Source organism: Egretta garzetta, unplaced genomic scaffold (genome assembly GCF_000687185.1).
Source record: "Egretta garzetta isolate BGI_Z169 unplaced genomic scaffold, ASM68718v1 scaffold1322, whole genome shotgun sequence".
Taxonomy (NCBI): Eukaryota; Metazoa; Chordata; class Aves; order Pelecaniformes; family Ardeidae; genus Egretta; species Egretta garzetta.
Genome location: NW_009258986.1, coordinates 1 through 11,659, shown reverse-complemented (window position 1 = coordinate 11,659; position 11,659 = coordinate 1). Strand labels below are relative to the sequence as shown.

The 11,659-nt window shown below is 42.2% G+C and overlaps 1 protein-coding gene across 1 annotated transcript; it reads right to left on the bottom strand.

Annotated features, from left to right (window-relative positions):
- Positions 1-1,275: 1,275 nt before the first annotated feature.
- CLTA (clathrin light chain A) lies at positions 1,276-9,518 on the bottom strand. Its single transcript, XM_035890234.1, has 5 exons — positions 9,496-9,518; positions 8,609-8,729; positions 6,600-6,717; positions 5,496-5,607; positions 1,276-1,735 (listed from the first exon to the last, which is right to left on the bottom strand). The coding sequence occupies exons 1-5, from the start codon at positions 9,516-9,518 to the stop codon at positions 1,564-1,566; spliced, it is 546 nt and encodes a 181-aa protein (XP_035746127.1). The 3' UTR covers positions 1,276-1,563.
- Between the last annotated feature and the right edge of the window lie 2,141 nt (positions 9,519-11,659).

Sequence of the window (11,659 nt, the reverse complement as noted above, 5' to 3'; positions counted from 1 at the left end):
AAGGTGAATGCATAATTGGGCAAGTCTGGCATTCAGTATCAGTTTTGGACTTGCTCTGTGCTTCAGCCCTATTAAACTCACCTGTGGTATCCCTATGCAGTTCAGACAATATTTTCCAGCTTTATTCTTCCATGGAATTAAGCTGCCAAACCTGTCATCTACCATCATGTTCATCACCATTCATCAGTAGCTTGTGAATACACTTGGAAACATGAGAATAGCTCCAGTCACTATGGACAACAGTAAGGTACAGCTTAACTATTAAAGCACAATTGTAGCGATTTACTCAGTATCTTATCCACCAAAGGGATACAGCTGCTAGTAAGACGTCTGCTGTACAGCACCTCCATGAACCTTAGTAAGTTTTAATCTGCATCTGCAGCCCTTTTCAAACTGTCTGGACTAACCTTCCAGCTTGTACACAAAAGGTATTAAAACAATTCTGCTACACGCTAGTTAAGCTAATGTATTGTAAATGTATTGTATAGTTAAGCTAATATAATGTAAAAATGGTGAAATAACGTATGAGACTGAACAGACTTTTCTTACAAGACAGACAGAGCAAGGATAGAATACAGCCCCTGTGAATGCTGGGTGAGATTAGAGAGCCAAGGAAGCAGCAGAACAGAGATTTTCTGGATCAGTGTTTCAGATTCAATCACCTTGGCAGAGAGAGCTCCAACCCAGCAGATGAGCAGAAGTTAAGAGCAAGTCTTCCTTTCTCTTGCTCCCGAAATCTCCAGTTCCCCACCCTGGTGGGAGAAAGTGTCTGCAAGAGTCAGTAAGGACAAGGACACAGTTCAAAAACACCCAGCCAGCCTCTGCCCAACAGGACTTTGCATATGAAGCTAGTGTTGAATACATGGCACAGTAGAATATCAAAGGCAGTTTACTACTCAATGTCCTGTACTGTATTTCTAGCCTAAGATCTGCAGCTGGAGTGACAGCAGAAAACTACACAGAACTGCTTACCTGCAGAGGCCAGTGTCCTCAGTTCTGCTAGAAGCAAGGCAAGCTCCTTAAGAAGCCTGCTGCTACAGTTTCCTAGAGCGTTAATCTTGTGTGATTAATTGGATAGGGAAGCAGTTTTTGAACTAAAGCTCTCAAGAGCTTTAAGAGAGCTTATGGAGACAAGCAGGACAGCCTCTCAGAGACCAGGAACATTGCTGGCTTGTCAGTCACCAGCAAGGTGAAACCACTAGTAATTAACAGAAATGTTTATAACACTCAATTCAAACACCCCTTGCGAAATGGAGCAGGAGTGCTTCTTCATTCATCCAAAGTCAACACATTTTGCTGTTTAACAGATCTTTAATATCAGAAATGTGGGAAGTGACATCTCAGTGCACAATAGCACAGAGACTACAGTTTTGGAGGTTCTCCCATTTCAGACACAGAAAGGAGACATGAGGAAGAACATGCAACGAAACAATGATCAGCTCTAGATACATCATGAGGTTTGGTCCAAAAAAACATTGAAACAATTAATCCAATTACTGCAAACATAGCTTCTCTGAGTAAGGTTAAGATATTGCATTTGTAGTGTTTCCATTGTGCTTTCCTTCAGCGAACCAGCGGAGCCTGCTTGAGTGAGATGAGGACTGAACGCATGCGGGACACATCTTTTGCCTGCTTACTAGACTTGGGATTAAAGTCACAGAGCTGAGCCACACGTTCCCACTCAGTGCCCGGAAAAATGTCTTCTGCATCATTCACAAAGGCTTCTTCAGCTGCCCTAAAAGCAATGTAATGCACCTTGTGTTAATGCCCAACATATAAGGCACTCCTTCCCTCTTAACAGGATGCAGTTTCTTTCAGCATGTTTCATAAGAAATATGACCTGACAGCTGCTTGTGGACATTATGGCTACTTAAGCTCCCACTGCCCCAACCCTGGAGATGAAAGTAGGTTGCAGTAGTATGCTATGCACAAGCAGTGCAGAGGATTGCTGTGTAAAATGTTGGAATACAGGTGTTTGGTTTTAAGAACAGTTATTGAGTCTTTACCTAAGGAGTCACCCCACAAACTGCCAGGACGTAAGGTGCTCCTATGTAAGCATTTTGTTTACGGAGAAATGCCCAAGTCTTAACTAGTTAAGCGTCTGCCACTTGATGGCTTGTATCAGACACTTGCCAACTGGAAATTTACAACTCCCTACAAGCACATCTTAAAAGATTCCATTTGAGGATTTAAATCAGCCCCAAGGCCTACAGGCCATCATAAAACTATCTGCTGATAATTCCCAATGCTGTAGTGAAGCAGCATGAATCCAAAGGAATTTAAGTCATGAATCCCATACTTGTGAATGCTATAGACTAAAGCATATCTTGGCAGAGGGGATGACTCATCTGAAGTCAACATACAGGATAAATACATTTCCCCTGCTCTTACCCTAAGGAGACCCTAAAGAGGCTTTTTACATTATGTACAGATTAGTGCCAGTGGCTTCCCAGCTGTATCCTTTTGGCATTGCTATGCTGCCAACAGCATTGCTTCAATGCATGGATAACACTCCAGCATCTAGTTTATATGAACTGTGGGGCCCTGGTAGCTGCCTGAGTGCAAGAGCAGTAAGCATCAAGAGATCAAACCAAATCCATCTACTCCAACAAGCAGTACAGAAAAAGCAGTGAAGATGACTCTCCCATGAGGGTTCAGCACTGTTCACAGGGATGATAAGGTTACAGACACCACTGAAGACAAGGGTCACTACAACACTGCTACTTTATGTGACATGACACTTTTAAGGGGCAGTGAAGATTTTTTTACTTAACTGTTCTAGGCTGTAGCAAGGATGATTTATGTTTGTGCTTAAAGGTGAAGAGAAGAAAAGAAACGAGAGAAAGTTTAAGTCAGATATAGAAAATGAGAATGAATTTAATGCAGATGATCAGCTGGCTGAACATGCACTAGTAGCTTAGCCTACATTCAGGAAACAGGCTGCCAATTTTATTCTGCAGCACTTATACTGCACATTTGCATTGGATATACGAAAGTAAGAGTTTTATTGGAAAAAATCTATCAATTCCAGGAGACTTCAGGAAAGTCAAACACCACCTGTAAATCCATCATTTCACAAGTCTTGGTTTACATCCACCTACAGTTAAGTAATGAATTCCACACTGGACCTTCAGTATTAATGCACCCAAAGCCACACCATGGCTCACCAATACACCTTCTAAAGGTGTCACTTTAGAATCTGTGACATGGCCATCTTTCAATTCAAGTCTACAAATTAAGGAAAGAAATTAAAACACATGAACAAGCCAATGAACATTGCAATCCTTCCACCCCATGGAAACTAGCATATTCATCGGGGCTTGAAAGTCATGGCTGTATTCTCATTGATCCATTAAGCTGACAAAATGCCTACACAAAGCTGCTCTTGAATGTTCTCCTAGCAGCTAATGCTGATTTTTCAATACCACCTTCTTGTACTTTTCATTTGTTCTCTAATAGCATCCTAATTCTATATGCATGCACCTCTTCTACCCTGATTTACAGCAGGTGATTCCTTTTCACCTTCCTTGGCTTGCAGAGCTTTATGTGCAAGCATTGCTTGAATACTTTTCTGGTTATGTAGGCAAATGAGCACAGCTATTACAGAAAACATGAAGTTGAGCATTGTGCTTCTCTGTGTAAGTGACTAGGACTAAATACAGCACCCATGTGACACTGCACATACTCAGCAAAGCATCTTGCTAAGCAGTGTTCACTGGCCTGGAAACAACTGTAAACCCCTACCTCTAAAGACTAATGAAGTCATTACCAAAATTTCAGTGGTATGTATACACGACTTAATCTGAAATTGCTGGATGTTGTGCAGTGTATGGGATCCTCACAGGAAAACTGCACTTAATAGTGCAGACCAGAATCAGTCCAAAAATTAAAGGCTATTTACTTACATTAGCTTATACTGCCCTGAAATATTCAGAAGTCACCTTCAGACATTCAGCACGATTTCTGATCCTCCTTATTACCTAGCTGACTAGCAAACAGAATTAGTAGTTAAGCAACATACACATAACCAATCACGTCAGCGAAGGGTTGTTTGTAGAAAGCTTCATCTGCCACCCTAGGTAGCAAGTAGTCCAACAGGCAGGCAAGCAGGCAGGAGAAAAGAGATAAGGATGAGAAGTACGAACACAGCTGAAGGCAGTTTTAAAAAGCACATTAACCTTGTATCACCTAGACTTACTGTAACAGGAAAGCAGCTACCACGTGGAATGTATCAGTTAAGCCACTGACTCAGAGGGTCAATACAAAAGCTCTGCTACATCCTAGCAGTTGGGATCAGCTAGTCAAGAACTAGAGTCCCAGTGATAGCATTAGGCTACCTCCAGTGGGCAGAAATTACCATTAGGGGAGAGGTCTCACCAGGCTGATGAGGCTGCCAAACACTCCTCCTGTGCAACACCTGTTAAATGGACCCTGCTCCAGAATGCACACCCTGTACTCAAACATTGGCCACAATAAAGCTATGGGAGTATTATGAGCTCTAGCCACCAACTAGAAAAGTGCCAATCTTGTTTTCCTTTCTTGGCCCAACCAAAAGACTCTACCTCAGTCAACAGAAGTGTCAAATCCATGATTTTGTAGGAAGTACAGGCCTCTTTTCTTCCTTTAGTAAGTAGAGTCTACTTAAGGCTCTACTTACTCAAGACAAATCTGCTGGCCATTTTTATATGAAAAATGGTATTTCAAAAAAACCAGTTCATCTTGAAGTCTATGCATTCCCAAAGTATAAAGCAGCCCTGATGATCACCTGAACAGAATGACACTGACAACCCTAGGTCAGAAGCAGAGATCTAAGTGGTATTAAGTCAGTACTATCATATTTACCTTTATGTAGCTTGAAGTCAAGATTCCACAGGGAACCTCTAAGAAAGTGCAAGAGCTTACTAGACTAGCAGCCATGTCATTAGTTTCTGCCCTAGGGCCCATAATTACACAACTGAAACCGAAAGACACAGTCAGCATTTAGTTCTTCACTAGCAGAACTGAGTCAGGTTATTTCTCAAATGCTTCCAAAAGGAGCAGCCAAAGTTTTTAAGATATATAATGAAATAACTTGTAGCAAAGACTAACTAGAAGGTCATTTCCATGTGTTCTAAAGATAGCAAGTAAGATTGCTAGTTTCAAGGTAAGTAACTACAGTCACTGAAGACCTGTGCAGCTAGTAGCATGGAAACAAGTGGAAAGAATAAAACTTTCTCTGGCCACGTTCAAACTTTGTGTCTTAAGGAATCTTCAGGAATTCTGGTTCATTACCTTAATGCTTTCTCTTGCTATTCTTGGACATTTAATCTAGATTCTAAGGAAACTTAGAAAGATAGTCTACCACTGGAGACCCATTTCTTAGTAGGAGGGGTTACTTTCATGACCTGAAGGACTAGTACCTTAGGACATACTAGAATTATTCTAACCTCTCTCCCCCATTACTGACATATCCAGTACCATAACTCTTCAGATGGCTAGGGCTGGAGAAACCTTACCTGTTGCTTGCTTTTGTTTTCTGGAGCTTTTCATCTTGCCTTGCATACCACTCCTCCAACTCCTTTATTGCTTTCTCTTTCCATTCTGCTTCCTGCTTTCGTGAGTTTGCATCTGCAGTTTTAATAATTGATTTGTCAGTCATGTTTGTTCCGGCTGGATCTTGCTAAGATTTCAGCTGATGGCTTGGGTTGCACTCAAGTGCAGATAGTTGCTTGATCGACTCAGATGAGGGTTAGGAGCTTTCCTGATTTAGGCCATGAGAACTCTAAATACCATGAACATTCAGAGGATCAGCTAAACAGAATGCCTGCACTGCATAACTGGGACAGTCCACTACTGTTTAGGGTAGACATTTGTAGACTAATTCAGATTCAGTAAGCCTGCAAACTGTTCAAAAATAGGAACAGTCACTTTGCTATGCTAGGGCTAGAACAAAGCTCAGTAAAGCTTCTGTCCTTAGACAAAGTGAGGGAGTCTAGCACTCAGCATGCTTTTACACCCAGCCTACAATTCAGGACAAGCTTATCCACTGTAACTAGCCCAGAAGAGGGGCAACAGGCTCAGCCATACGCAGAATCACGTTGTACAGAAGGTTCTGTCCTAACAATTTCAAACAAACCCCCTTCTGTAATGTAAGTGGAAAGCATACCATCTTGTAGGCTCTTAGAAGCTATCCACACGTAGGTATCACTGCATTTGATAGCTGTATTTAGTTTAGTTACCAGTCCATTACTTAACTTAGCTCTAGTGTGACAACAGATGGCCTCTGCAATTACCAAATGAGCAATCTTTATCCTTTGAAAAAACTGCTGATGGATGCAGTATTTATTCACTCTTTTCTGCTGAGAAAAGCTGTTCTGTCAGCTTATTTGTAAGTAAAGGGCAGGCCACATGAATACTCTTAAGGTTCAGAGAGCCGCTTGCTGACTCCTACACCAGTATTAAGTCTGCTTGCTGGAAGACTTATCCAGACTTGCTGCTCAAACTCAATCATTTTAAGATTCCCAAGAGCTAGAAGCTATGCTTGAGAATTCTGAGGCTTAAGAAACTGCCACTAAGTTACTCACAAGCAAGAACACTCCTGCAACAAACACACTCCTTACCAAGTTGCTCCAGGCGCTCCTTTTGCTCCTCTCTCCACTTACGAATACTCTCCGGTTCTGACTGCAGTCGATCTACTTGGGATATGGCAGCATAGGAATCTGTTGGACCATTACTCTCCTTAAAGGGAAGGAATAGTAATGTCATTTATACATGACAACAGAATATTTCAGATAACTGCCTGCAAGCTACATAAAGTTAGAGTCTATTTGAACTGACCACATAACATTCATCTGATGTTATACCACATTTCCATCATTAACATGAAAAACATCGTGCCACAAATTAGAGCAGGATTGAAGCAAATTAATACAGGATTGCCTCTAGCAATCAGGGATCAAACAAATTCAAGTTGACTGGCAAGTCAGCTGTGCCAGAGCTCTGTGTCTGAAGAAAGCAGAAGACAATGCCTAGCACCTTGCTATGCAGTTGTAGGCCTACAGATCCCCCAAGTTCACTTCACTTTAAATATTCGCTGTGAAAGTCTTTTTTACAGCTTTGTGCATTGGAGTTAAAAATGTTCTCTAACTTATTTGCCTACTTCAGAGACATTTGCAAACTTAGCTGATATTAGAAACCAATGTCCTTTAAAGACATTACAGATTTTGAATTGCTGTATGCAGCTTAGAACACAAGAGGCATTTCAATATTTAAGCATCAAAACAGTGTGAGTACTAGCATACTTTTTACTATACAATAGCTCAAAGACTTGCAATGAATAGGGCTATCATAATACACCTGATTTGCAAACCTAATGACTATTATGCTATTTGCCACGGAAGATATTCACAAGTCCAACAGCTTTTATTGGTCACCCTACTCTTAGCATACTTAAGAAATACCACTCCTGACAGTGCCAGATGGATTGCAGCTAATGACAGACTTGGCTGTGTCTTGCCCCTCTTCAGGCCTCCTGTAGCCCTCAGTGAAAAAATAATGCAAAGAGAAGGAGCTAGGCTGGTGCAACAGCACCAGGCTTCACATTCAATCGAAAACAAAATGAACTGGCCAGTTGCAGGGCCAAACTAGTTACAGGTAGCTAAAACAAAAGTTACATATAGGCTGTTCAGTCTGTTCTTCTTCATTAAGAGGAAGCTCTATCAACCAAAGCAGCTGGTCACTTAGAATTGTAAACACAAAATCAAGATATTTCATCTACCTTCTCTTGTATAAGGAAGCACAAAGGGCCAGTAAGATACAGTTTTCCCACCAATCTCACAGCAATGGTGTTTAATATAAAAATGTTAGCAGCAGTGAAAACTGTTTGCATCTCCACAAAGCTCAGTGTTGATTTAAAACTCTATGGAGAAGTAGCTCATATGCTGCCCTCTTCCAAACCATTCATTTAACCAGGGCTAACTAGCCAACTGATACCAGGCAATGACAATGTCTTAGCCAAACTGGTATGAAATTTGGTTACAGCACAGTGATTGCCTTAGCATGCCTCATTCTTCCCTAATAAAGAAAGTCTCTCCTCTTTTTGTCATTACCATGGCTGACTAACATGCTTTCATATTATGATTGAGCTTTTTAGCCAGCAGCTTAATTCCATGCAATTTTATGTCATCAAGAAGTGTATAATGTTTTAGTCAGCTTCTTGTATGCCCAGTCTTGATAAGACAACCGGCACACACTAATAACCCTTAAAGAGCAAGCAATTCAGAAAACTCTGCTTTAAACTAGATAGTCAAAGAGTATGCTTTCAGCTTACTAGCCAGTGGCAAGTCAATGTTAAGTCATACCACAGAGCCTGTCAGTCTGCTTACAGTGGTTATGTCCTATTAAGCCGTAATTCAAAATGGACCACTGCTTTAAGTTGCCTCTAAATTCAGAGGAGGGGCATATTAAGAGCATTAACAGCTTTATGAGATGAACTATCCAAATAGAAGTTCCTCTTCAGAGATGAGATGAAAGTACATTAGAAACAAGAAATGGGAACTATTAGTCTAGATTAAGATTAAATTCTCAGAGTAGAACAGCACATTCTAAGCACAGAATACTTCTATCTTACCTGATAGATATCTCCATTAACCACTCCATCAACAGCACCTGTAAAGAAGTGACTGCAGTTTAGCCATTTGAGAAAAGACAGAACAGCCAGATTTATCGATTTCAGTAACTTGTATGGAAAGCTTTACTAGACTACCTAATGTGGGAGTTACATAAATGACTGTTACTTGATACCCTGTAGGGTCAACTTCCTTATCTCTGCACTTTTCCGGACAGGCACAAGAAACCAACTGAGCCATTACTCTGAAGAACCAGTAATACAAGGTCATTTCTTCATTATGGGATCATGCTTCAGACTACATGAACAGCAGAGCCGATACTGCTGAGAAGTTGCTACAGTGTTCTAAAGTCGCTCATATTTTCTCCTCCCTTAGAAGCTGACTGATAGATAACTGTTCAGGAGTGTGACTCACTGTTTTAGTTTGTACCTGGAAGATTAACAATCCTGCAGCCAACATTTAGTAATTCTTAATTTAATTTGGTTACCTCCTAATTCCTAATCAGCTCAAAAGATACCAAAACATTCCTAGCAAAGTCACCATTCTGCTACCTTCTGCGACTACATGTTTGATAGCTTCCTACTTCAGCTGGAACATTTTTACCTCTGAAGTGACACTGGCAGTAGAACCTCAGGAACAGGATCAGCTGGGAATCTTTGCCACAGAACCCCAAAATTCCACCTTAAAAATGCAGCCTTAGGGAACATACACCAGTTATGAGACAAACATGGGGGTGTGTGAAACTATTTAAATTTCCACACTATGCAAAACATGCCAAGACTTTAAAGAACTGCTAAATCTCAGGAAGGCATCTCTCTGGAACAGTGGTATGTAATATATGCCTGCGTGATATAAACAAGTCATGTTACTACCTTTGTCTCATCCACACCTTATGATAAGCTGGCGGTTCATGGCCTAGATGGGTGTACTCTTTGCTGGGTAAAAAAATGGCTGGATGGCCGAGTCCAGAGAGTCGTGGTGAATGGAATGAAATCCCATTGGCAGCCAGTCACAAGCGGTGTCCCCGGGGGCTCAGTTCTAGGGCCAGTCTTGTTTAATATCTTTATCAATGACCTGGACGAGGGGATCGAGTGCACCCTCAGTAAATTTGCAGACGATACCAAACAGGGTGGGAGTGTCAATCTGCTGAAGGGGAGGAGGGCTCTGCAGAGGGACCTGGACAGGCTGGATTGATGGGCCGAGGCCAACTGTGTGAGGTTCAACAAGGCCAAGTGCCGGGTCCTGCACTTGGGTCACAACAACCCCATGCAACGCCACAGGCTTGGGGAAGAGTGGTTGGAAAGATGACTGGCAGAAAAAGATCTTGGGGTAATGGTTGACAGCCAGCTGAATATGAGCCAGCAGTGTGCCCAGGTGGCCAAGAAGGCCAATGGCATCCTGGCTTGTATCAGGAATAGTGTGGCCAGCAGGAGTAGGGGAGTGATCGTGCCCCTGTACTGAGTGCTGGGAGGCCACACCTTGAATCCTGTGTTCAGTTTTGGGCCCCTCACTACAGGAAAGATGTTGCCTTGCTGGAACATGTCCAGAGGAGAGCCACAAAGCTGGTGAGGGGTCTGGAGCATGAGTCTTATGAGGAGCAGCTGAGGGAACTGGGGTTGTTTAGCCTGGAAAAAGGGAGGCTGAGGAGAGACCTTATCGCCCTCTACAACTGCCTGAAAGGAGGCTGTAGTGAGGTGGGGGTCGGCCTCTTCTCCCAGGTAACGGGCAATAGGATGAGGGGAAATGGCCTGAAGTTGTGCCAGGGGAGGTTTAGTTTGTGCATTAGGAAAAATATTTTTCACTGAAAGAGTTGTCAGGCATTGGAACAGGCTGCCCAGGGAAGTGGTACCTCCATCGCTGGACGTATTTAAAAGAAGGGTAGATGAGGTGCTTATGGACACGGTTTAGTGGTGGGATGGCAGTGTTATGTTAACAAGTTGGACTTGATGATCTTAAAGGTCTTTTCCAACCTAGACGATTCTATGATTCTTTGATAAACTTACCACACAGAAGCGTTTCCACCAAGTTAATGCACTGTTCAATGAAAGAAGAGACTGTACCAAAGTCACCCAATAGTAGGCAGAAAATCAAGTTATTTTGCACCACCTTTTTAAATGGGATGGTTAATTCACCTAAAACTAAGAGCACCCTCTTAGTATGCTATTTTTCTTTGTGGCTATGTATGCCCTAGTTTCACGCTAGTATTAGTGGCACACAGGCATACTCCTTTATCAGGGACCTAGGCGAGTATAATGAAGTCCTTATCCCTGAGCCCTGAATAGCAATCATTAACTGTATTGGGTAGAGGACTGTAAAGTCATCAATTCAAACATGGTATTTAAGTTGGAAGATAATACTCTCCAAGAACATAGTTACTAACTTCAGTAGGGGAAGACTCAAGTTATCAAAAACTAGTTTTTCAGGAACGAGAACCTAGTATTTTATAGCTGGGCTCCTATACCTGAAAGATGGTAGCTACTCCACCTGATCGGTACTCCTGTGCAAGTTACAGGAACTAAAAAGAACCAGCGTGAGAGGCACATCAAGCTAACAGCATCTGTCTGCTTCACAGCAGCTACCTTGCACATCACTTCACATTGATCTGGAAGCTCCCTCAAAGCAGATTTGTAGACATCACTGCCCATACACTGACTTGGGCAGTCACAGCTACAATTAACAGTTCTACTGAACAGGTTTATGAAGACTAAAGCCCACAAAGAAAACATGCTTACACTTCACTCTCCTTCAGTTTAAGCCCATCTGCACCACACGGGCATGCTGTGGCTGTTCACCTTGTGCTGACAGGGCTGGAATTAAAGCTAAGCCAGGGTCTGTAACTCAAACTGACATGAACAGCTTGAATAAGCCAGCTGCCCACTCTGCCTCCCTTGGAAGAGCAGAGAGCAATTCACACATTCAGACAATCAAACTGGAGACAACAAGTTCATTGCCACAATATCCAAGAGAGGCTAGCCTTTAAATGAATGTAATTCTGATCTCTGGAAGGCAGTTGTTTCATGAGACACACCTTGGAAAGCACTGAATCACCAAGC

What these genes read in the sequence shown, in the direction of transcription:
- CLTA (XM_035890234.1), bottom strand. Translation starts at nt 9,518, where the DNA reads ATGAACCGCCAGCTTATCATAAG. An exon ending in AACCGCCAGCTTATCATAAG is followed by an intron (nt 8,730 to 9,495) that starts GTGTGGATGAGA and finishes AGTCTAGTAAAG; the next exon opens with CTTTCCATACAAGTTACTGA. An exon ending in TTAATGGAGATATCTATCAG is followed by an intron (nt 6,718 to 8,608) that starts GTAAGATAGAAG and finishes CTTCCCTTTAAG; the next exon opens with GAGAGTAATGGTCCAACAGA.